This window comes from Mauremys reevesii, linkage group 1, assembly GCF_016161935.1.
Source record: "Mauremys reevesii isolate NIE-2019 linkage group 1, ASM1616193v1, whole genome shotgun sequence".
NCBI lineage: Eukaryota > Metazoa > Chordata > Testudines > Geoemydidae > Mauremys > Mauremys reevesii.
The window spans coordinates 224,325,757-224,351,005 of record NC_052623.1 but is presented as its reverse complement, the minus strand read 5'-3'; the positions used below and the strand labels follow the sequence as shown (position 1 = coordinate 224,351,005).

Genomic DNA, 25,249 nt, shown 5'->3' with positions numbered 1-25,249 from the left:
GGCCAGTTTAGGATTTCTCCCTGCAGCTCTCAAGGCTGGCTGGAGGGACAGCAGAAGAAAATGGACCCAGCACAGAAGTAATTAAATGTACTTCCCATTTTCATCCATCACTGGGATCCACAGCTGGGGGAACACGATCACAGTCCATCAATGCTTTTGAGGAAGGAGCATAACAAGGGAAGGGAAATGACCCCCAGTCTTGGCAAGAGGCAACACAAGGGGTGATGGACAGAAGGAAAATCTGAGACTAAGACATTGGGGGACATTCTTAAGATACAAGCTACTGAGGTGGAGAAGTCAAAGTCTCCTGGTAGGGAGGGGACGGATGGGGGAGCAGGCAGAGTCTCCTCTGGAGGAGGTGGTGGAGGCCCCATCACTGTAAAGATTCTGGCAGCATAGAGGAGACATTAGTGGGGATGGAGGAGAAGAGTCCTGCAAAACCAGGGTGAGGTCAGACTGGCAGAGCCTCAGACCCCACAGTCCCTGATTCTGGTAGGTACGTGGTGACCTTTTTATTTTGGTTCCATATACAACTCCAGCCTCCAAAGGCTCAGTGCAGAGGGGAGAGTCTCTAAGGCAAGTGGCTCTTTTGCTGTTCTCCAGGTCCCAAAGTCCAGCAGCTCATCATCAGCGTTTCTCACAGTGCTGGTGAAGGGGCCGACGCTGGAGTTCAGGAGCCGGAAATCGGTGCTGGTCAAGAACTCAGAGAGCCTGGTCTTTGTCCAGACGGACAAACCCATCTACAAACCAGGACAAACAGGTACAGGGAATCAGGTGGGGAATTATTTACAGAGCAGGAAATCCTCCCTGCCTCCGCAGAGACCCCACAACTTGTCACCAAGTTAGTACAGCTGGCAGTAACCCTGCCTTCCCACCTCCTCCTCGCTAGTCACAAAGCTGAGGGAGTGTGGTGCATGCATCCAACCCTGCCATGGGTCATTGCATCAGGGCCAGGCATGCACACAGCAGCTGCCTCAATGACCGATGGTCCCTGGGTGAGTGGCTGCAGGTGTAACAGTGAAAATCTCTTCCTCTCTCAATCATGCCCTTTGCAGTTCTGTTTCGGATCGTCTCTCTGGACGAAGACTTCCGTCCTCTGAATGAGAAGGTAGGTCTGATAGCTGATCAGTTTCCATGGCTGACTTGGTGAGCGCTGATGATGACCCCTTTAAAGTCCTTGGTGATTCCCGGGGAACTTATTTCTATTAACATCCGTCTAGAGCTGTAAAAGCAACTCTGTAAATCAAATGATCCCATCTGACTCCCCACATCTTCTACATGGGGATCAGTTTCTGCCATGATTTACACTCCATTCTACTTCATTGACAGAGTGTACATAGGACACAATATGTCCCTTTATAGCACAATATGAATTATTATACTATATTACAAATCTGGCTAGTGTATAAATGCACCACTGCCCTCTACTGGTTGGAATCTGAAATGCACAATTGTGTATCATATGTTTACTACTTTGTTGCAGAAGTCAGAATGGTCACAGAAATTGTGAATTTCAATAAAATCCATGAAATCTTGCACATAGCTGTAAAAACTCATTTGTTTAGCCTCCAAAACAAGTGGTCTTGAGATCTGGCACATGGGAATGCAGCCCCACTCTGGCTTGGCCCATCTGACCCTCCTTCTCCATCTGTAGAGGGGTGGACGGGCCAAACCTGAGTGGGGCTGCATTCCCATGCACCAGGTCCCAATGCCCAAAATGGGGAGTAAGGCTCGGTGCTGCAGGACAGGAACTGCCGCTGCAGGGTTAGCACAGCACCCCAGGGTGCCCCCCTCACCTCCCCGGGCCTCCTCTTTCAGCATCCTCAATATACTCTTGTGCATGTTGATGTAGTGCAAACTACATTATTTGGTGACCTTGCCATAACTTACCGTTTCCCCCCCTACACACACCACTGCTGTGAAATTTACTAAAAACTTCTATGCCGAAATCGTAGCCTTAGCCATAGGCCTTATGCTGCAGAGAGCTAACATAGATTCTATTTTGGATTCCACGGTTGAGGCCTGGGCAGATGGGTCAGAGTTCTGTGCCTTCTGCTGTTGCCATGAGTTTCAAAAGGCCATGGTGTATGGTAGAGTGACAGTCATGACATCAGAGATGGTCACAAATTTGCTATAATGTGGAACCCCACAATGTTTTTCCAGAGTCACTGTTCAGAGACTAAATCCCTCTGAAGTGGCTTTATGGACAGCTACTAAAATAGCCAATAATCCTGGCTTCCAAATGGGATCGTCTCCACCAGCAGTTCAGCTACAGAGGAGACTATGGGGTTGCCTCCTGTCTGCTTCCTGCCTCTGCCATTAGATCTGATCAATAGGCTGGCATGTGAGGAAATACCCCAAGAGGAAGCAGAGTTAAAGAAATGTTTAGATGAGATGATCTTTGCTCTGAGATTCTGGGCCACATTCTTATCTCATTGTACCACTCTCGATCCGGAACATCTCCACTGACTTCGTGGGCACTGGAGTTGATGTGAGATCCTAAACTGATGAGTGCATTAGTAATGCCTTAGACTAGCACCCGTTACTGGGAGCAAAATTTGTCCAGTGGGGCTAAGCTGATTCTGAGATTGTCTTGGCAGAGATCTTGGGGAGGATGTTCATATTTCCCCTGGAGCAGGGAATGGAAATTGTCCTATTAGGATCATGTTGCCAGGAGTAAGTTAATTGGAAAAAGTCCAGAGGAGAGCAAAAAATGAGAAGAAGTTTCAAAAACCTGATCTGTAAGGAAAGGTTGACAGAATTGGGCCTGTTTAGTCTAGAGAAGAGAAGGCTGAGGGGGGACCTGACAATAATAATCAGATATTTAAAACATCGTTATAAAGGAGACTGACTGGTTGTTCTCCATGTCCAAGAAGGAATTGATTTAGTTGGCAACAGGGGAGATTTAGGTTATAAAGTAGGAAAACCTTTCTAACTCTAAGGATAGTTAAGCACTGGAACAGGTTACCAAGGGAGGTTGTGGAATCCCCATCATTGGAGGTTTGTAAGAACAGGTTGGACAAACAACTTGGTCCTGCCTCAGCACAGGGAATGGACTAGATGATCTCTGGAGGTCCCCTCCTGCCTTATATTTCTGTGATTCTATAATTCTGTCCTACATGATAAATTGCTCACAGCTGGTGGAGCTAAGAACCTCCCTCTATCTTCTGTTACATCTTAAAAATCATAATCCTCTGTTTGTGGCATCCTTACGGGCTCTCTGCATACAGGAAACAGGACTTTGGGGCAGAGGGAATGAGCAGCAGGGCAGATGAATCTCCAGAGGCTAAAGCACTCTAGTGTAACAGGAAGATTCTGATCACTTCATCTGATCACAAGGAAACTTAAAACACTACCAGAGAAGTTAGTGCTTTGAATAGAATTGCAAAGAATAACTATCAAAGGAGAAACCGTTGGTTTCAACATGCAGAGTAAGACTGGAATAACTGGCTTCTCCACTGCTTAATTTGTAATGAAAGAGGTTTTGGGGCTCAAGCAATTTTTTTTACTTTCATAAGTGATGCAGCAAGCCCAGAGGTGCTGGGGCTATTTACTGCCAAGCCCAGAAGTGCCATGGCTCAGCCCTGGCACAGATTAAGCACTGGGCTTCTCCATTTGATAAGACTGAAAATCAGAGACTTCAGTGGTGGCTTTAGGAACATCCTAAGTTCCTGATTCCCCAGTGCTGTGCACCTTGCAGCAGCATTAACACCAGAGCAAAGTGAGCATGAAACGTTGCCAAATGAGGCTGGTTGCTGTGTGCCCCACTTTGCACTGGTGTGAGTGACAGCACCACGGTGGGCTAGCAGTGAGTCAGGCCCTGAGGAGATCACTTCTGTCTTGTGGGAAGCCATGTGACTGGGCCTCAAGACCCCTGTACCTGGCTCTGTCCCACCTTCCTGCACATCGTACACTGTGATCTAGCTGACCCCCCTCCATAACCTCACTGCGAGTTTGCAGGAGCAGGGGTCCCTGAGGAGACATCTCAGCAACAGGCCCCACCTGATGCTGCAGAGCAGGACACAGAGAATTGAGTTGCCACCTGAAAGCCCTGGAAACCAGCAACTTTCCAAATGGCTACACGCTCAGGGGCACATTTCTAAAGTGCCTCAGTGACTTAGAAACCTAAGTCCCATTTTCAGAAGTGACTTGGGCACCTTGGGCCAGATTGCCTAAGGGATTTAGATGCCTAAAGCTGCAGGTAGGTGCCTAGTGGGATTTTAAAAAGCACATAGGCAGGTTAGGAGACTAACTCCCATTGGCTGCAATGGGGAACTAGGTACCTCAGCACTTGGAAACTCCACTCGGTGTCTGTCTGTATTGTTAGGCACCTAAACACCTTTACAAATCTGCCCCCAAGTATCAGTGGCTCTTTGGCTCCTAAGCCACAGAACTGCAAAGGTACGTAGGTGCCTGACTCCCATTGAAATCAGTGGGAGTTAGATACCCAAGTCCCTTTGTGGATGTGACCTAAAGTACCTAAATCACTTTGGAAAAAGGCTCCTGTGATAAATGAAGGGTGGGGGAGCTTCCTTTTATGGACACCCAGCCAACCAGTTAGCTACCAAATCCCTGTTAGTAGCTTTTCTCTACTTGCTTTACGTGTAAAGGGTTAAAAAAAAATCAGTAAAAGGAAGGGAGTGGACATCTGGCCAAAAGAGCCAATGGGAAGGCTAGAACTTTTTAAAATTGGGAAAAAACTTTCTCTTTGTCTGTCTGTTGTTCTCTGGAGAGAGGAGACACAGAGCAGCAATGCTGTAAAAGCTTTAAACCAGGTATGAAAAATCATCAAATCATATCTCCAAACTACTTATCTGAAACCCCAGATATGTAGGTAGATCAGGGAATGTCTAGGAAGATGCAATTATTATTTCTTTATGGCTTGTGTTCTAACCCCAGGTGCTTTTGTTTTACTTGTAACCTTTAAGCTGGACCTTAAGAAAACCATTCTTGATGCTTAATTATTAATTTGCTCTTTTTAAAATCTAGCAATAGCGTATGTTCCAGATATATTTTCTTTCTTTTCATTTTTAAATAAAATTTACCTTTTTTAAGAACAGGATTGGGTTTTTGTATCCTAAGAGGTTTGTGCATATATTATTTAATTAGCTGATTTCCTTTGTTTTCTTTTTCAGCTTTTCCCCAGCAGGGGGGTGAAAGGGCTTGAGGGTACTTCACAGGGAGGAATTCCCAAGTGCGCCTTCCTGGGTTCAAAGGGTTTTTTTGCACTTGGGCAGTGGCAGCATCTACCCATCCAAGGTCAGAGAGAAGTTATAACCATGGTAGTTTAATAGAAACCTGGAGTGGCCAGTATTAATTTTTAGAATCCTTGCGGGCCCCCACCTTCTGCACTCAAAGTGCCAGAGTGGGGAATCAGCCTTGACAGCTCCTAAGTCACTTGGGTGGTTTTGAAATTTTTACCTTGAATCCTCTAAATGCGAAACAAAGTGTTTAATTTCACAGCTGTGTTAAACTGACCAGTTCAGGCTCTAAAACATTAGAAGGCTCAGCTGGAGTTTCTCATTGAGTAACAGAGAGCAAGGGGCAGAGGGAAATGCAGAGGAGAGATGCAGAAGTCCCCTGAACAGGGTAAATGAGCTCAGTGCACGTCTGACCTGTATTTCTAACTCTGCTTCTCCCGTTTTTCCCACAGTTTCCATTGGTCTACATCAAGGTAAGTGGCCCATTGATTTTTACTCTCACAACCGCTAGCTGAAAGCTAAGGCTGCTTCGGGGATGGGCAGACTCTTGTGCTCCACAGCAGAGGGAGGGTGTAGTGTGGTGTTCATTGTGAATGGGTAGTGTAGTCACTAGGGGGCTCAGAGCAAGGGTATGGCTACACTTACAAATCTGCAGCGCTGGTAGTTGCAGCGCTGGTCGTCCAGCTGTGCAGGGCCAGCGCTGGTGTGTGACCACACTCACAGCTACCAGCACTGCAGTGTGGCCACATTTGCAGCATTTGCAGCGCTGTTGGGAGTGATGAATTATGGGCACTATCCCAGCATTCAAGTGGCAACAACGTGCTTTTCAAAAGAGGGGTGTGTGGGGCAGTGTGACAGGGACGGGGGCGGGGGGAAGAGAGAGTGGATTTTTGGAACTGACACTGTGCAAAATCAGAAATTTTTCCCACCCCCTTACTGTTAACTGCAAACAGCCTGCATCCAACATACTCTCTTTCCCCCCTCTGCCCCCTCCCCCCGTTTCTCTCAAGCAAAGCAAACACTCAACCCCTGTGAATCACGCAGGGAGGAGGATCTCATTTGATTGTTCACAGATTGATCACAGCAAACAGGAGCTGATAAGCAGCTCCGGTAGCAACGGAGCTCCGGAGGTTCACAACAAAACAAAGAGAGGCTGCATAACAAAACAAAGGGAGTAATTTAGTTAAAAGCATTCTGGGATACACCCTTATACCCTGGAGGCCAATAACAGCGCTGATGTGTGGCCACACTCGATGACCAGCGCTGCAGCACCAGCGCTGCAATCCTTATTCCCCATGCTGAGTGAGGTGTACGGCCAGCGCTGCAGCCAGGGAGTTGCAGTGCTGGAAGTGCCCTGCAGGTGTGGCCACTTACTAATGTGCAGCACTGGAAAGCCTCCACCAGCGCTGCAACTAGCAAGTGTAGCCATACCCCAAGGAAGTAAGGGTAAGCCTGTATGAACAGGAAATAGAGTCCTGCATGCACGCCACTCACCCTCGGGGCTGCGTCTCTGGCATCTCAGCATTGGATCACCCTAGAGATTTCAGTTCCCAGCTGCAGCGCAACATTGGAACATGACCTGGAAAGGGGGGAAATGGGCCTGTGGCCTTTTCTGCTTCTTTAGGTTGTTTAAAGGAGCCTGAAAAGGGTCTTTTGTGAAAGTGAGCCCTGGTCCGCACACAGATTTCATTCCAGTTTAACTGTGTCAGTCAGGGGTGCAATTTTATAGCAAAGTAGTTATACAGGTGCAGCCACTAGTGTGGGCCCGTTTATACCAGCATAGAGGTGCCTTATACTGGCACAGCTCATTCCCCTTCCCATACAGGGATAAGCTAGACTGGTCAAAGATACACTGGCTGCCTGAAGAGGAGTAGCAACTCAAACAACATATTTAAGACCAGATGAGTATTTCCATAGCCCATTGCCTTCCACATACCTGCATGGGGAGGGTTTTCTCAGCCCCAGAGGTAACTTGAGTATTTCAATCCTCAGCCAGAGCAGTTGCCAGTTCTCAAACTGCAAATATAACATTCAAGCTCCCAGGCATAGAAACTCATCGTATCCTGCCATCTGTGCATTGGTCTTTTAGCCTGTCTCTCTCTCATCCTCCTTGCCCACTCCATGTGGATGTGGGATGTTGATCAGGTGGGCAGACAATGGAATAGATTCAGTGCTGGTATCTGGCTGTTTAATCACATGCTGATTGCACAGGACTTGACTGGTTAATCCTTACAGACTACTGGGAAAGTACAGAGCTGGCTGCCAGATGCCCTAACCTCATCTATAGGAGAGGGAGATGATCGTATATATCCTATATCTCTGCCGAACATTGGACTGCAACTGACCTGCTCTCCAGCTTCGTGCTGTGTAGACACCCTGCCTGTAAACGAAAGGTTAAGAGTCATCCTGTCATGTGACCTTGTGCTCTCCTCACCTCTAGGACCCGAAGAAGAACCGCGTGTACCAGTGGCAAGAGGTGGAGTTAAATGTGGGCCTCACCCAGCTCTCCTTCCCCCTCACCTCCGAGCCCATCCAAGGCACCTACAACGTGGTGGTGCAGAAGGAGTCGGGGACCAATCTCGAACACCCCTTTACTGTGGAGGAATATGGTAAGGAAGGGTCCCACTCGTGCTGGGGCTGGGGGTGTTGGAAGCAGGAGCAACAGTCTGGGATTCATCCTTTCCAGGCACAAAAATCCAGTTCAGGATTGTCTGGGGTGTAGCTGAGTGAAAAGTGATCTGAGGAATGGGCCAGGAAAACGCCTGAATGCTTTAAGGGATCAGGATCCAAGCCCCCATCCAGTGGTGTGTAGCTTTCTCCTAAGCACTTGAACTGTCAGGGTCACTGTTCACTGTAAGCCTGGGAGTGAATACAAAGGCCTATCCCTTGGGCCTACTGGATTTGGGCTGTGATTCCAGCCTCAGTACAATGCAGCTTTATTTTTGAGTAGGGTCTTTCCTACCAGTTGTGTGCAGTATATGGTACGGATGCAGAACAAACTATGTGAATGCTGCATTTCAGTGGCACAGTTTGTTCCCCCTGTGCTCTGCCAAAGAAACTGGCTTAACTCACCTCTCCTTTCTCCCCTTTTCCCACTCTGGTCTTCACACCTTTGTCCTTGCGGCCCCTGGCACCCAGAACATCTTCAAACATTCAAAATAAATAAATAAAGACACTTTGGCTGAAGACCAAACCTGGAAAACTTCAGCCCCAAAGGACAAACGTTCAGAAGGTTCATGAGGAAAGGAAAATGAGGCCAGCAGGGGTGGTAGATTCTCAAAGAACTTTAATTATAGCGGTTGCCACTAATCACCCAAGGGGAGAGAAATTACAGCTCTGTCTAGTCTAGGGAAATGTACCACTCCAGCCCCCATCCTGACCACTTGTGAACTGTCCCACAGAAGTGCTCCAGCCACTTACAAGCATTCCAAGAGCTTGCTCTCAGCAAGCCTAAGAACCAGCTCATTCTGAACGGGTTAGTAACAGTGGCTCCACTAGTCCTCTTGCTGCTGTCCGACAGGGCACTCTGAAACTTCCCAGAATCCACTGCTTCTGGGGTCTGTGCTGGGAACTGCGGGATGGGTACCACAGGGTGTCGCAACTGAAGGGCTTTAAAGCAGTGCTCTTGTAGGGCAAACCCGCAGAGCTCCAAACACCTGTTAGCATGGCAGTGGGGCACAGTGACCAGCCTGTGCTGCAGCTGGGCCGATCTCACTGGTTCCAGTGCTCCAGTGTGACCTGGCTCTGGATAGACTGTCACCTCCTTGCTTGGGATGCCTCTGTGTGTGCCACTCCCAGCCATGCTGGTTTTTGCCTGAGCCTTATAGCTACAGCAGCTCTTATTGAGTTTGCTCTCCACTCTTGCCCCGCACCCTTCCCACCCCGCCAGTGTCTCTCTCCCATTATAACCCCCTCATTCCGTTAGTTCAGAACTTCTGAGAAAATTCACTTTGGGGCTGAAACTTGACATTCTAGTGCCCAGCCAGGAGGCGAATGCAGTCTGTGAGCTCAGCCAGCAGGAAACAATATTTGCTTTTACCATGTTATGAAACAGCTTTTATCCGACTCTTTTCATGCAGGGATAAGTTTAAAATTGCTGAACTTTCGGCGCCAGATTCACTGGTGCCGTCTGTCTGCTTTGTACCACTCCAGGGATGCAAAGTAACCAGGCTTATGGCTGCTTTGCTTCCCTGGAGCAGCACAGGAGCCAGAGCACACAGTGAATGTGGCCCTTTACATCTGGTGAGTGACGATGGTGCACTGGGGAGTCGGGCCCTCACTAGGTATCACTTGCGTAGCATAGGTTGGAATAGAGCCTATAAAGCAACGACAGCCCGGAGGTCGGGGTTGGGCAAGAGGAGCAAAGGGGAGAGGAGCAGGGGTTACGGTGTCTTTCTCTTCAGTTCCACAGTCTCTGGCCAGATCCTTAGCTGGTGTAAGCTGGCACAGCTGCACTGACGGCCATGGAGCTGTGGTGATTTATAGCAAGCTGAGGATCTGGCACCATGCGTTGGGGGTGAGAGGGGGAGAGGCTGTGTCTGTCACTCAATGGGGAAGCGACAGTGATGTATGTGTTCCCACCACTCTGCTCAACTCTGGCCCGTCTCTCCCACTCAGTGCTGCCCAAGTACGAGGTGTCGGTGAAGCTGCCCAAGAAAATCACCATCCAGGATGAGGAGCTGAAAGTGGCTGTCTGTGGTCTGTGAGTCACTGTTCTTTGTGCTCGTCCACTGTTGCCTTCCCGCTGCTACTCCAGAAACCAGAGATAGAGAAGGCCCCTGGGGTCACTTTCTCTCCATCCCCAGGGGCCCTGGGCAGGATTGTTCCTACTTTCTAGTCTGCACCCAGCCCAAGCTTTAAACATCCCAAGAAATGGGGCTCCTCACCCTGTCCCAGGAAACGATGCCTCGGCCCCGTACAGCTCCCTCTCAGAATGTTTTTCTCCGTTATTCAACCCAAATTTCCCCTTTCTTAACATCATTCCATCCTTCCTAATCAGACCCCCAAGTGCCTCCTTAAATAATCCCGGCACCTCTTCGTGATGCCTCCTTCAGACACTTGTAGGCAGAAATTATGCCCCTTCTTAGACATCCCATAACCAGACTCTCCAGATTTAACTCTTCCTTCCCTCCACATAAATCCATCCCTCCAGCTCCCTGCTCATATTTCTTGCTCTTCTCTGAACTCCCTCCAATTTGTCAATGGCCTTTGGGTAAGAGGTGCCCGGAGCTGAAAACAGTGCTCCAGAGGTGTTGTGTAGCAGTGACAGAAGATGATAATCCCTCTCTATACAGCGTTAGTGCCGGGGCGGCTCTAGGTATTTGCCACCTCAAGCATGGCAGGCAGGCTGTCTTCGGGGGCTTGCCTACAGGAGGACCCCGGTCCCGCGGATTCGGCGGTCCGCCTGCGGCAGGTTCGCCGAAGCCACGGGACCAGCGGACCCTCCGCAGGCATGCCACTGAAGGCAACCTGCCTGCCGCCATTGTGCGACCGGCAAACCGCGCCCCCCCCGGCTTGCCGCCCCAGGCACACGCTTGGCGTGCTGGTGCCTGGAGCCGCCCCTGGTTAGTGCGACCCTACCTGGAAGACAATGTTCAGCTCCGGGCCCCACAGCTCTGAGGAGACTGCACCTGGAATATTGTCTACAGGTCTGGGCTTGTCCGTACCAGAAAGGTTTGGCCAAATGGGAGGGAGCTGGGAGAAGGGAAACTCAACTGATTAAGGAGCAGAAGAGCCGGAATATCAGGCAACATTTCCTAATGGGGGCAGGCCTGCTGGGTCATGGAATAATCTCCCTTGGCAAATGTTTGGAGCCCTGTCACTTGAGTCACTGAGAAACAGGACTAGACCAAGCTCCAGAGAATAGACATTAGGAAACCAGAAACAGAGTCCTCAGAGGCAATGGTATAATGGGCCCCAAAAGGCCTCTTCTGTCTGATTCTGTCTCCCCGTCTAAGCACCTTGTGTCTCTTTAACTCCTCTCTGGTTACAGATACACCTATGGGACCCCTGTCCCTGGCCTGTTCAATGTCCGTGTGTGCCGGAGATTCTCCCAGTCCAGGTCACACTGCTATGGAAGAGAGGCCGAGGCTGTGTGTGAGGAATTCACCAGACAGGTGAGTCCAAGGCCCATCCCATAGGCAGGAGGTGACGTCTTGAGGAGGGTGTTGGGATTTTGTGGTTCCCAATGAGTAAGATGCTGGGCAGAATCAAGGGACTTTGATTTGATGCGATTCAATTAGATGTGATTTAACAAGGCTTTATTCAATGTGCACAAAGGGAGAGCCCCTGGTACCAAAAATCAGGCAGAGTCCCTCCAGCTAGGAGCCCCTCCCCTTGTTATTTTATAGCACTTACATAAAAAGTTACATAACACAAACCTCTAACCAATCAGATTTAACCTTTCCATATATGGGGTTGTTTATCACATGCTCATAGTTCTCCAGTCCACATGCTGAGCTCCCCCCCGGCCTTCTCTAGAATGTTCCTAGGCTGGTGAGCCACAGCCTGCTTCCCTATGCATAAGCACCCTGCAAACCACATTTTATCCAAAATGAACACAAGCATACCCTTCAAGGGTGATCTGTGTCTGTCAGAGGGGATTGTTAGACCTCAGCGGGGATTCTGTGTTTTGGGTTGGGCTCTGTCTCACAGGAGGGAGGTATTGGTTAGAAGGAGGTGAGGCCAGGGCTGGGGGATATAAATTATGAAGAAAAACCCCTCGGGTGAAATCCTGGCCCCATTGAAATCAATGGCAAAACTCCCTTTTACATCAGTCAGATCAAGATTCACCCCCAAATGTGCATTTCTTCCCTAGCTGGGAAAGAGAAGACCCTGAGAGGTTTTTGCATCAGTGAATGGGATTGAGATGGGGAGGGGAGCTTGGCAGAGCAGAGGAGAAAGCAAGAGGGAACTGTAGGATCTGGAAGAGAGAGAGAACTCAGGAGGAAGAAGAAAGAGAGACAGGGCAAGGAGGTAGAGAGAATGGGGTAGAGCAATAAAGAGAGAGAGGGAGAATATGAAGGAGAAGAAAGTAAGAGAGAAAATAGAAGTAGGTTAGACAGAGATAGTTGGAGGAGAAGAAAGAGAGAGAAGGAAAGAGAGAAGGAGGAAGAGGGAGAATGTGCCTGGAGAAAGAGAGAGGATTCCAAGGATGGATAAAAGACGCAATTGGATTTATTACACTGATGGGAAGTTGCAGATCTAGGGGAATCTGATCTGAACAGTGAGGGAACCAGGTGTGTAACCTGGAGAACAGGTGATGAAATCCATCACAGAGAGCAGCATGTTGGATACGTCACTGGGGACCAGAGATGCCTGGATTAATTTGTTGAGGAAGAAGGGAAAAGAGGGAGTCAGGTTGGATCAAGCGAGTAAGAGGATGGGATTAAGGCAAATCAAGCAAGGCAAATGTCTCAGGTGCTGAGGCATCTGTTCCTGTTGCACACAGACCTGAATTGTACAGGGATTTCCATGGTAATTTCCTCTTTGGTCTCTGGCTCAGGCGGACGTTCGAGGCTGTGTCTCCAATGTGGTGAAGACTAAAATATTCCAGCTCAAGCGAAAGGCTTATGAGATGAAAATTGAGGTGCAAGGCAAGCTCACGGAAGAGGGTACAGGTATGCATCATGCTGCCCTGGTGGAGCTGTGGGACTGCACTGCAATAGCAGTGGGTGTTGCAAGCCAGCACTGAAGGTCACTGGCAGAGCTGGACAACGTGGGGGGCAAGATTGGAGCATCTGGAAGTGCTGCAGGTCAATGCATTAGTTCAAGCCCCTCTTTGCTGTGTTTTCTTGCAGGGGTGGAGTTAACTGGGACAGGCTTCAGTGAGATCACAGGCATCATGAGCAAAATCAGCTTCGAGCAGGTGGACTCTCATTACATACCAGGGATCCCTTTTTCTGGGCAGGTAGGGAACCTCTGAGAGCCCAGGAAATTGCCTGACATGAGTGTGCCTGTTTGTGGAGAATGAGAACTTGCAAATGGAAAAGGGAAAACGTGGGAGGATCACAGGAGCCATCTCCCTCTGCCTCTACACATGCTGCGGTATCCTTGCCATTGGTGGGAATTGCAGCACCTTCCTCTGACCCCCTGGTGCTGTCAGAGACAGGATACAGAGGAGAAGGTCCATTGGTGTGAGCCGGCACAATCCTTCCCATGTTCCCAATCACACACACTGTGAGAACGTGCCACCTCCTCAGGTGGTTCAGACTCACCCAGCACGTTCATACAAACCTGGCCCTTGGTCGGCTCTGTAAGAAACACCCTCTGGAACTGCCTCAGGGGAATAACATGGGCAAAGGGTCATTAGGACTGTGGGGACTCCTTTCCCTGCCTCGTATAAGCAACGGAGATTGGATTTGTTCCTTTAGGTGAAGCTGGTGGATGGGACCGATGCTCCAATCGCCAATGAAACAATCCGGATTTCCATAGGGGGAAACAAATATGAAGCTAACTACACAACGAATGAAGAGGGCCGAGTCTGGTTTTCCATAGACACTGTCAACTTCACAGACACCTCCATTCAAATCAATGTGAGTGGCTGAATCCAGGGAGCTAGGGGATCTGAGATGTCACAGGCTGAGCTTCAGGAGAGATGTCCGTGGGTTTATCGATCTCTCCACCCATCGGGAGATAAAACAAAGAGTTTGCTGGCTGGGAATTTCAGTCTCCTCCTCTCTGTCTTGCTCTCTCTCTGTCTGCCCCTTGCTCTCTGAGTCTTGCACACACTCTGTCATTCTCCCTCTGGTTCTCTCTCTCTCCACACGAGCATGGAAAATAGAGATCAATGCACTGTGCACTGAAAAATCTACCAAGAAAATGTTTTTAGAATTACCCACTTTTTCCTTCTGAAATGCTAGTAGACTTGTTACTCACTTTTTGATCTGATGTAAAAACATTCTTCTTTCTCAGGCAAACCATAAATCTGAACTGAACTGTTACGACACATACTGGGTCACCCCTGAGTATGGTAATGCCTTTCACACAGCAACACGCTTTTACTCCCTGAGTAAGAGCTTTCTCAAAATCGAGCCTGTGTCTCACACTTTAAGCTGCGGCTCCAATGAGATGGTCCGGGTGCACTACATCCTGAAGCCAGAGGCCTTGGGGGAGCAGAAGGAAATCGTCTTTTACTATGTGGTAAGCCCAGACCTAGTGACCTCTACCTCTGTACACATGACACAGCATTGGAGGCCAGACACCCATATATGTCCCAGGCCACCAAACTGCCCCTAGGCCAGGTTCACTTGACCTTGACAAAAGCCAGTGAAGGAAATGCAGAACTGGCCAGCCAGTGGATGGTTTCTGCAGGGAAAGAGAATTTCTGACTTGGTCGAGGTCCCAGTAAACTCCAGTCTGGGTCTGGGACTCTGTTTGGCTCTGTGGGATTTTCTGTTCCTTCCCCACAGGAAGGCATCGGTATAGACACCCCCCACCCCCTCTATTCCCCCATAAGCATCCCCCACCTCCCACCAGGACCCCTGTAACAGGAGGGTTTCTTCTTCCTGGCAGGTGATGGCCAAGGGAGGCATCGTGAGGGCAGGCACCGAGGTGCATCCCGTGGGGGATGGAGAACGTGAGTTGTGTGAATAACTGATTTCCCGGTTCGCTGGCCGAACCAGAAACCTCAAAAAACAATTGTTTGGGGGCGACTGAACCATTTCACTTTTGAGCTGCTTTAATCTTTTTTAAATAGAATTGAAGGGAAATTGTAAATGAGGAGTTGTTTTGAATGGAAAAACAGAACCTTTCATTTAGGAAATGTCAAAACAAAACCATCTGCTTTGTTGCTGTTTTTTTTCTGACAGAAACCATTTGGTGAATTTCACACAAATCTGTGAAATGTTTTGGTTGATGTGAGTCTGCGTTTTTCAACAACAACAAAAATCTGAAAAATTTCAGCCCTTTCTGATTGTGAGCTCTCCCCACCCCTTTCTCTGTCTGTCCTGGGAGGCTGAGTGCTGTGTCTGAAGGAGGTGCCGAGAACAGCACCCTTCTCTCCTCTTCGCTTTCTCTCTTTCCTTCTTTTCTCACTAGTCGTGGTCTCTCTCTCCCTTTGATATAACACTCTTACCCTTGGATAGCGAATTTTTCAGGGTGGCTGATATTGCAGCCATAATAAGGGAGCCTAGGGAAATGTGTGGCCCTGGAGCTGATACTCTAAAGCTTAGTCACCCCCTCTCTGTGTTTGCCAGTTATCCAGGTATTTGAGCTGAGGCTCCACGTGGATCCTGATATCGCCCCCTTGGCCCGGGTACTCGTATACACCACTTTACCCAGCGGGGAAGTTATCGCCAATTCCAAAGATTTCAAGATTGAAAACTGCTTTGCCAATAAGGTGAGCATCCTGTTTCTATAACTTGCATTCACCCCATGGACAATGGCCCACCTGTGGAACCTGGAACGGCAAATTTCAAGGAAGACTCAGGAAATGTTTAGTGGCTCCATGAGCCCGTCGGGCACTGACCATGCATCAGCAATTGAATATGAAAGATGAATGCGCATCAGGAGTAATTTGCATAGGCAGAATTATGGAGAGTGGAAGCAGAACTGGCGTATGGGGGCACTGCTGGTCATGTTTGAATTGGCATTGGCAGAGCTGTGTGGGGAGCCCAGCACTGGGATGGCAGGGGGCTGCAGGGCAGGACTGAGGGGCATTGGCAGAGCTGTGTGGGGAGCCCAGCACTGGGATGGCAGGGGGCTGCAGGGCAGGGCTGAGGGGCATTGGCAGAGCTGAATGAGGCGGTTCCAGGACTGGGCTGGGCTGCAGGGCAGTGTGTGAAGGTATCTGGAGAAGTAGCTCCTCTAACTCCTTTCCTGGGGTTGCAGGTCGACTTGAATTTCTCACCGGCCGAGGGCCTCCCCGCCTCCAAGACTCACCTCCGGGTTGGAGCCTCCCCAGGCTCCCTGTGCGCCGTCCGTGCTGTGGACAAGAGCGTCCTCCTCATGAAGCCTGAAGCTGAGCTCTCTCCCAGCTCTGTAAGTGCCAGCCTGGCCCGGTGATCAGCAGACACAAGAGCTGGTCTTGTCTGGAAAGTGCCGAGAATCACTCGTGTGAGCTAGGGCAGAGCAGTCTGTCTGTTATTGTAGGGTCCCTCATCAGCACAGGGACTGCGCCCACTGCTTGATCTATGTAGGGCCCTCATGAAAACTATTGCTGCACCCAGTGGTTTATAGTTCTGGGGCCCCTTGCGAGGACACAACCACACATACTGATTTATTACTGGAGGGCCACTGGTGAGCACTGGTCAGCACATACTGGGTTATTATTCAAAAGTCAGTGCTGAGCCCTGGAGTCAGCCTGTTACTGTAGGGTTTGTTATTGTAGGGTCACTGGGATTGCACATATGGGTGTGTTAGTTTAAAGTTGTGATCACTAGGATGGCACACGCTGGTTTATTAATATTGGGCCTGTGGTTACTGACATCGAGATCTGTCATACCCACAGGTGTATGATTTGCTCCCCGTGAAGGAGATCAGGGGTTATAATTACCGGGAGCACCATTTGGAGGAAGAAGACAATAACCCTTGTGTGAAACTCGACAACATCATTTTTAATGGATTCATCTATGGACCCATTTCTCCTGACGGTGAAGGGGACGCCTACAATGTTCTCAAGGTGAGCGCCACGTCTCCCTTTAGAGTGTGAAATCACTGTTAGTTCAGATTTCCTCACTGGATGCTGTCTGAGCTGGATGCTTGTTAGCCAGCACATTCAAAGTAATAACTAAAGTAGGGCCAGAAAACCCCAGATGGGAACACCGTAGGTTTGGGAACTGAATGCCTCATTCCCCATCATTAATTTAAAGATGACAAGGAGACGTCCTAACAGCTGGGGCAAAGAAATAGAGCCCAGAAATGGGCAGCTCAGCCTCTGCAGCCATTTTGTCAAAGAGATCCTGTCCCACACGCTCTCTGTCCTGTCTATGTAGCACACGCACACACATGCACACATGTGCGGAGTGTTGCTCTGAGCCAGCACCCAGGGTAATTACCCAGCCCCAGCTGGTGAGGGTTTGGTGTCCTGCGGGATCTCAAGTTTGTTCCCAGTGGGACTCGCTCCCAAATCACCCAAACACCTGACAAGGACTGTTAGGTGTCTCAGCAGAGAGGCAGGGGATGGACTGGGCCAGAGAGCCTGAACTCCCTCCAGGGCAGGGCAAGCCGGCAGGGGCTGAGTGCATGGCAGAAACTTGCACTGCTCATGCCTCTGAACCTGCTCTGAGGACACACTCCAGCTGCTGGTCCGTCGCCTTTCACTGACATAGACCTCGTCCTTGGCTTCCCGCCAGCCACACTGGCATTAACTTCTCAGGCCTTAGTATCTGCTCTTGCAATGACCCATCCCTGCTCTGTGATAAGTCCGTCACATCCCGATCCAGTCCAGACGGCACGTTTATCTCCCGACGTATGGTTTACTTTACCACATGGCTGTCTGGATTATCTTTTTACAGGAGATGGGTTTAAAAGTCTTCACCAGCACCAAGGTCCATAAACCCAGACTCTGCATGGAGAGAATGTACAGAGTATCTGGACGATATGTACCTGTGGCGGCTGGTATTGGTGGTAAGAGACTGCTTTGTTTTACCCCGCTTATACCCCCGTTAGGTGCATTTCCTGCTCCCCTCCCTTTCACCCTCTCCTCTGCATGGAAACTAGACCAATTGGACCAGACTCTGTTCTCAGCTGTGCTGGCTGAAATTCACTAACGTCAGTCCTGAAATAGGAATCTGGTCCATTTCCACCTGCTTGCTCCACCTGCTTGCTAACCTTCCACCAGCTAAGGAAATATGCACTGTTGTAACTACACTGATGCAGTGGCACCTTGCACCCCCTAATGTGGATTTGCTGCACTGGCACAAAATGGCTGCAAAATCTTGCTGATTTTGGTTGCAGCTCTCTCAGCCTGGGACAGGACAATTTCCACTTCCAGGTTTTCACCTTCCAGCAAGTGCTAGAGAAAAAGCTAAGCAGAAAGAGAGCCAGGTTCAATGGGGAGGGAGTGTGAACCCAGGGGGAGAGTTTAGAATTGGGAATCAGGAAATCTGTACTCCATTCTCAGGTCTCCCATCAACTTGAACTTGGATGAATCATTTCACTTCTTTGTGCCTTAATATTCCTATCTATAAAAGGGAACTAATTATACTTAGTTTTGTGAAGAGCTCTGAGATTGGATGGCTAAATATTAGTGTTAATTATGCTCTCAATTACACTAGTGGAAATGAAGAGTAACCAGATCAGATTACTGACCTTCTAATCCAATGTCCCCATTCCTACTATAGAACATCAGACTACTAGTCTATATATGGCAGTCTCCTGCCTCCTGACCATATTGGATCAGCACTGTCGTCTTTTTAGTGCAGGATCCCTCTTCAGACAGTGACCAATGGTGGCTGCTTTATAGTAAGGTGGAAAACCTTGGTAATACGCCTCACTGTGCAGTACTATGGGGCAAATTTCTTCCTGGCCTACGGCATATCAACTTGTATCCTGACATACGATGACTGATATCCCTAATCATGTGAATCCTGGCTGGTGTCACTAGTGTTGCTGCTACTCTTAGTCATATACAAACACAATTTTTTCCCCTGTGAACCTGACTCAGCTACTGCATCTATAATGTCTTGGGGCAGTGAGTTCCACAGGCTAATTCCATATTGAAGTGGATATAGGCAGGGCTCTAGGGGTTGCTTCAACACAGTCATTACTTCTGGGCTTCCCATGCACTCTGGGATTGGAGGTGGAGGAATAAATATGTCCATCCATCCATCCCACCCCTGTAAGGAGTGCAGAAGTCTTTAGAAAGCAAACAGTTTGAGATCACAATAGAGTAATAGAGATGTTTTTTTCAATGGCTTTTAAAAAGGTTCTAAAAAGATGATGACTCTGGGAGTGGCATGCGGAAGAGAATGACTGATTGCAAGCAGGGACAGGTCTAAGTTTGGGTCTGAACATGGCTGAAGTTTGTGAGGAAGGGTTATTAGATCTTGGGTTTAGGATCAGGCCTATCACTAACTGGAAACAAAGTGCCATGGTTTAGAATAATGTCTAACATATTATATCCTCTCTCCCTTTGCCACACCCTGCACCCCTAATGTCTAAAAAAGTGCCTCCAGCTGGAATGATGTATTCACCCCAGTTCAATTACTTCGATAATTTGTATCACATCATTGATCATGGCCCAGTGGAGACCGTCCGGAAGTATTTCCCTGAGACGTGGATTTGGGACTTAGTTCCAGTGAAGTAAGTGATGATTGTGGGATGTGAGTGTGGTTAACCTTGGTTACACAGACACTCAGAAGAAGTTGCTCAGATACCCATGAGATGTGCTTATATCCTTCTGTGACAGTACCTTTTGTAGATAGCCTAGAGAGAGACAAGCATGAGGGATGGATAGGCAGGTAGAGGAAAGGCAGGAAGTAACTAGTTCTACTAATACACCACATCCACTCCTCCTCCTCACAGTAACTGGGAGACAATTAATTGTGTGGATCACAATGAACAGTCCCCTGTTAAGTGTGTGTGTGTCAGAGGGAGATGTAATTTCTTTTTGGTCCCAGCTCTGGTGCAGAAGTTGCTATTAGCTATGCATTTCATACTTTTCTATAGCTGTGCATCTGAGGGATTTTCTATTGTTCACCATGGAACCCCATCCCCAGTCTTCTTACTTGGATGATTCTTCTGCGGAGCTGGATGTAGGATGGGATGGGAGGAATGCTCTGTGGTGAGCCTAAAATAGCCAATCAGCATGTACACCCCCAGTGCTCCTAAGGGACCCTGCAGTTACAAAAGGGGGGGGGTGTTAATTCAGGATGCTGTGAAGGACACAGTTGTTTTCCCCAAAGCTAGGAAAGCTCCCCCCATCTCCTTGTTCTTGTTTTGTCACTAGGTCTGTCGGAAGTGCTGATTTGGCCGTGACCATCCCCGACACCATCACAGAATGGAAAGCCAACGCGTTCTGCACTTCAAGTGACACTGGCTTTGGCCTGTCCCCGACCGTGTCCCTCAGAGCCTTCCAGCCCTTCTTCGTGGAGCTCACCCTGCCCTACTCCGTGGTGCGCGGCGAGGCCTTCACACTAAAGGCCACTGTCTTCAACTACCTGACACGTTGCATCAGGGTAAGAGACACTCACAGCTTTGCTCAGCAGGGGCCAGGGAGGAGACCACATGGGCCAGTTGCAACTTGGCTTCCCATCCAGGGGAGGCAGCTGATTGGCCCCTAGGAAAGTGTCTTATTACAGTGGAAAGAAATGGGTGATGGAAAGGAGGAATCTGATTGGCTCCTAGGTGTGTGTTACCATATGGGTACAGAGTGGGCATTAGGAAAGAAAGAATCTGTTTGGCTGACAAAGGTTTGCGAGCTGCAGATATACCTGAGACCAACTTCCTGTGTGACTGAAGGCACCTGGTCTTCGACCTCCTGTGCCTATCTCATGACCCCATGGCAAGCAAGGTATCTGGGGTGACCAAACACTGTGCATCACCCCTTACTCTAGTGCAGTAGTTCCCAAACTTTAACAACCTGTGAACCCTTTTCACTAAAATATCAAGTCTCATGAACACCCTCCTAAAAGTGAATATTTCCAGGGATTTCCTCCTTTATCTGAATTTAAATGATAAAAGCAGTGATCTTGGAAATATGAAATTTGTTTTTATGACATGCTTATTACACACTATTTATTATTAATCATTACAGTATTATGACATTATGAAAATGGCAACACCCTTCCAAGATCTCACTTTCGTAGCTTGTGTTACTTTGAATAAGGCTATTATAAGACAAGGCTCCTATGTTTCATCAAGGAGTATCAGATGTGAAACAGCATGAAGGTATTTAAGAAGCCAACTCAAATTGTTTCTCTTACAGAAACATTCAGGTCTTGAGCAGTCCAGGCAAACAACGCACATTACAACAAAGCTTAAACTTGTTTTTAAAATTATTATGAAGAACAATACTAGCTGCCTATTTAATTTTAAAAACAGCAAAAAATATCCACCTCCCTTTCCATTTCTTATAAGGAGTCTTAAAGTTTAAATCTCCTCAGTGTGATAGAGATGTTTGCTTTGATCTGCTTAGCTCTTGGCAGTACAGGAGCTTCGGGCTCCTGGCCCCGTGCTGCCCGAGGTCTCTAGGGACAGCTCTCTCCGCCATTAGGGATTTTTTTCCTGAGAACCCCCTGTAACATTTCATGAACCCCCAGGGGTTCACGAACCACAATTTGGGAACCACTGCTCTAGTGGAGACTCCAGGCTTCCTGGAATGGACACATGTGCTTGGCCTTTGGCCTCATGCCGCACATCACTCTCAGTTGCACTACAGCCACTGGGAAACTCGCTGGCCTGTTGCATCTATGGAAACAGCACTGATTCTTTAGCCCCACTAGCCTGCAGTATATTCCTGCTCCAGCACAAGGGACTGGAGGGGACTCAGGAAGGGGGTCCCTGCAAAGTTATGGTGACTTTTCTCTCAGCTTTTATTTAAATGGGTTTCATTCTAGATAAAGTGCAGCGGGAACAAGCTTTACAGTGTTAAGGGCCCCCAAGGCCCTCTCATCTGCTTCCCCATCCCTTTCCTTCCCTTCACTACACTCACTGATGGTCCCCAATTCTGTTCTCTCTCAGCTACTCCCAGATAGCCCTCCACTCCCCACAGCCAGCACTTCACCTCCTCCCCTAACAGGACACCAGAGGGCTCTCAGACTCACACCAAGGTGGTAAATTTGGGGTCACCACTTTGTCTTTATTCCCACAACTGGTCCCGAGTCCCTCAGGCCCTGCAATCATGTGTTTCTTCAGAGCCATGCACCCAACTCTCGGCCCCTCCTCAGTCTCCCGCACCTCCCCAAACCACAGTACCTCTCAGGTTTCCCCACCTCAATCCCTGCCCCACCAAATCCCTGTGGCCCCCAAAATCCCTGCCCCCTCTCCTCCCCTGCATTGTCTCATCTCCATTTACCCCCGAACCTTTTGAACCGCTCTCTCTCCCTGCCTGATGGCACCTCTCTGTACAATTGACAGGTCAACATCTCACTGGCTTCATCTGATGACTTCTGGGCTACCCCTGTGGAGAAGGAAGAAGAATCTTATTGTCTCTGTGTGAACGGACGGAAAACAGTGTCTTGGGCTGTAACCCCAAAATCTCTGGGTAAGGGACCTGGCCACTCCAGAATCTCAGGATCAGGGACCAATGGATGACTCCAAAACCTCTGTGTGAGGGACCAAGTGGCTCCAAAATTTCTGGATCAGATACTGGATGGCTCCATCCTCTCTGGAAGGGACTGATCTGCTGTGAAAGGAGGAAGGCTGGCCTTGTGGCTGAGGCACTGGACTGGACTCAGGAGATCTGGACTCAGTGTCCAGCTCTTGGGCAAGTCAGTGTCCCTGTGCCTCAGTTTCCCCATCTGGCTACTGTGATGGGGGCCATATAAATACCTGGACTGACAGGCTGGTTGGGTCTGAAATTTCTGGAAAAGGAAGATGATGGCTCTGACACCACGCAGGGGTCTGGGCAGCAGAATTGAAGACCTGCCCCTGCACTCTCCTCCTCTCCATCTTGCCCAGCCCTATTCGATGTAGCCATTGGAGCCGAGGGGTTGGAACTAAGGCTGCTGCAGAGCTGTGCTAAAGTGCTAACCTATATGTGACTTGCGTTTTGCCCTCTTTAGAGAGGTTTCCATATAATCAAAGCAGAACACCATGCAAATGACACTGGCACCCCTGTAGCTGCAGTGCCTGGCAGAACACTTATCCTTCTTTGTTTCAGGTAATGTGAATTTCTCAGTGAGCGCTGAAGCCCTGAAGACAGATCTGCCCTGTGGGAACGAGGTAGTGGAGACCCCGGACAAAGGGCGGAAGGACACGGTGATCAAACAGCTGTTAGTGGAGGTAGGTGGGCTGTTTAGTCCCTGTGGTATAGAGAAGCCATGATAACTTACTGCTGCGTAGTGACAACTGATATAATGCTGCAGGTCTTCTTGGTTTTATAGGGAAGCCATAATGACTTAATATGATCTCAGCAATAACACGTTCTCTAATGCTGTAAAGGGAAGCAGCGATAAGTTACTATATTAGCCAGTATAAGCTGTAATACTGCATAACTTCTTACAGAAGAATACTGGTATCTTGTTACACCATGTGATTGAAATAATAAGCAAAGGTGATAAGTTTGTCACAGCCATGTCTTTTGGGACAGAAACCAAAGGAGAGTCCAAAGAAGAGCAACAAAAATGATAAGAGGTTTAGAATACCTGACGTATGAGGAAAGGTTGAAAAAATTGTGCATGTTTAGTCTAGAGATGAGATGGCTGAGGGGAGAACAAGATAACAGTCTTCAAATATGTGCTATAAAGGGAATGGTGATCAGTTGTTCTCCACGTCCACCAAGGGTAAAACAAGAAGTAATTGGCTTAGATTGCAGCAAGAGAGATTTAGGTGTGATACCAGGAATAACTTTCTAACTGTAAAGGTAGGTAAACACTGGCCCAGGTTACCTGGGAAGGCTGCAGATTCCCCACGATTGCAGGTTTAAGAACAGTTTGGACAAACACCTGTCCAGGATAGTCTAGGTGTACTTGGCTCTGCCATGTTCTGAGCGGGATGGATTAGCTGGCTTCTCAAGGTCCCTTCTAGCCCTACATTTCTATGATTCTGTCATGTTACTGTAAATGTATTTTGGCTTTTGCTTGTAAGATCTCCTATGTGCCAAGTGAAATTTGAATTATAACTTGGCTCCTTTTTCAACATATAGGGGCCCAAAGAACTGTGAAACTTTTCACAAAAAAATTAAAAATAAATTATTTCTAAACCTCTTCAGCTGAAGAATATTCACTTTGCTTCCATCACATAAGTGGAAATGTCCAACTTCATCTTGGGCTGATCTGACAGTTCTGGAAACACAGAGATTATTTTTCTCAGAATTATGAAGGAGGTGAAAATTGGGTTTAAAATAATAGGAGCCTAATGGCAACTTTATGCGATGTAGGGGGTGTACTGGTCTTGCCCTGTTATTTTAAAGTACTGACTAGTGCACCACTGCCCTCTACCTGATGGAATCAGAAATGATCATCTGTGTGTGCTAGGCTAGCAAAGAGTTAGAGCTGGTTGGAAAACAGGATTTTTTCCCCAGTGAATTTTTCACCAGAAGAAAGAATCTTTAAAACATCTTTGATCACTGCATTCGGATTTCCTATGAAATGTTCAAAATTAAACTCAACAGCAGATTTGTCACTGAGATTAATTTTTGAAAAGACATTTTGAAACAAAACAAAAAATGTTCATATTAACCTCAAATGTTTTTATTGGGGGGGGGTCAACTTTTAGATTCTCCCCCCTCCCCTCTGCCATACACACACACTTTTTAAAACATTTTACTTTGTCCAACTGAAGAAAGAGAGGGAAAGTTTTTTTAAAAGTGTGAGAAAGTGAGGGAAAGCCCCTTTTCACGCTTGGCTACTGGTTTCCACCTGGCAAATGTTGGAAAACAGTTATAAAAAGGGGGGAAACCGACTATTCTCAGCATAAAAATTTGCGGAGGAGGGGTGTGTTCCAAAAACAAAAATTGATTTGACTAAACCCTCTTTTTTCACAACGTTTAGTTCCTGAGTTTTAGTCAGAATTGTTCTGGTCATTTCAATAAATAACAGGGCTTCTTCTTTAGCTCAAGCCATGATGGGGGTCTGGGCTTTTGGCACAGGAGGAGCTGAGTTCTAGCCCTACTGTAGCCCTACAGGACTAATTGGCCACAGTGCGTAGTGGTGAATTTCTAGGTGGCCCTGCAGTCATTACAATATGTCATTTCAGGGCACTGAGCGCTTTGGGCCTGACCCAGCAAAGCTTGCTTCAGTTCAGGCACATGCATTGTCCCATTGACCTCAAACAGGCTTAAAGTTAAACACCTGGCAGGATCGAGCCCCTACATCACTTCATTAGCATCACAGTGTATTATCAGCACCAGCACATGGTGTAAAGCTGGAAGTTCTCTCTGCATAACAAGGAAAGTCCAGGTTTTACTGTGTGCTACCAGCAACTAATCACCCATGGTAGAGCAC

The 25,249-nt window shown here is 48.2% G+C and overlaps 1 protein-coding gene across 2 annotated transcripts in view; it reads left to right on the top strand.

Moving 5' to 3' along the window:
• LOC120404256 (alpha-2-macroglobulin-like) overlaps window positions 1–25,249 on the top strand; it is a 58,055-nt gene that overhangs the window by 6,212 nt on the left and 26,594 nt on the right. For both annotated transcript variants that reach the window (XM_039536423.1, XM_039536432.1), the window contains exons 3-21: window positions 604–760; window positions 1,056–1,108; window positions 5,654–5,674; window positions 7,642–7,810; window positions 9,819–9,903; window positions 11,194–11,317; window positions 12,706–12,820; window positions 13,001–13,110; window positions 13,574–13,735; window positions 14,115–14,342; window positions 14,715–14,778; window positions 15,398–15,540; window positions 16,032–16,181; window positions 16,651–16,821; window positions 17,657–17,768; window positions 19,310–19,445; window positions 20,092–20,320; window positions 22,221–22,347; window positions 22,966–23,087. In XM_039536423.1, the coding sequence (XP_039392357.1) occupies window positions 604–760; window positions 1,056–1,108; window positions 5,654–5,674; window positions 7,642–7,810; window positions 9,819–9,903; window positions 11,194–11,317; window positions 12,706–12,820; window positions 13,001–13,110; window positions 13,574–13,735; window positions 14,115–14,342; window positions 14,715–14,778; window positions 15,398–15,540; window positions 16,032–16,181; window positions 16,651–16,821; window positions 17,657–17,768; window positions 19,310–19,445; window positions 20,092–20,320; window positions 22,221–22,347; window positions 22,966–23,087 (2,478 nt within the window). The remainder of the gene's footprint in view (window positions 1–603; window positions 761–1,055; window positions 1,109–5,653; window positions 5,675–7,641; window positions 7,811–9,818; window positions 9,904–11,193; window positions 11,318–12,705; window positions 12,821–13,000; window positions 13,111–13,573; window positions 13,736–14,114; window positions 14,343–14,714; window positions 14,779–15,397; window positions 15,541–16,031; window positions 16,182–16,650; window positions 16,822–17,656; window positions 17,769–19,309; window positions 19,446–20,091; window positions 20,321–22,220; window positions 22,348–22,965; window positions 23,088–25,249) is intronic.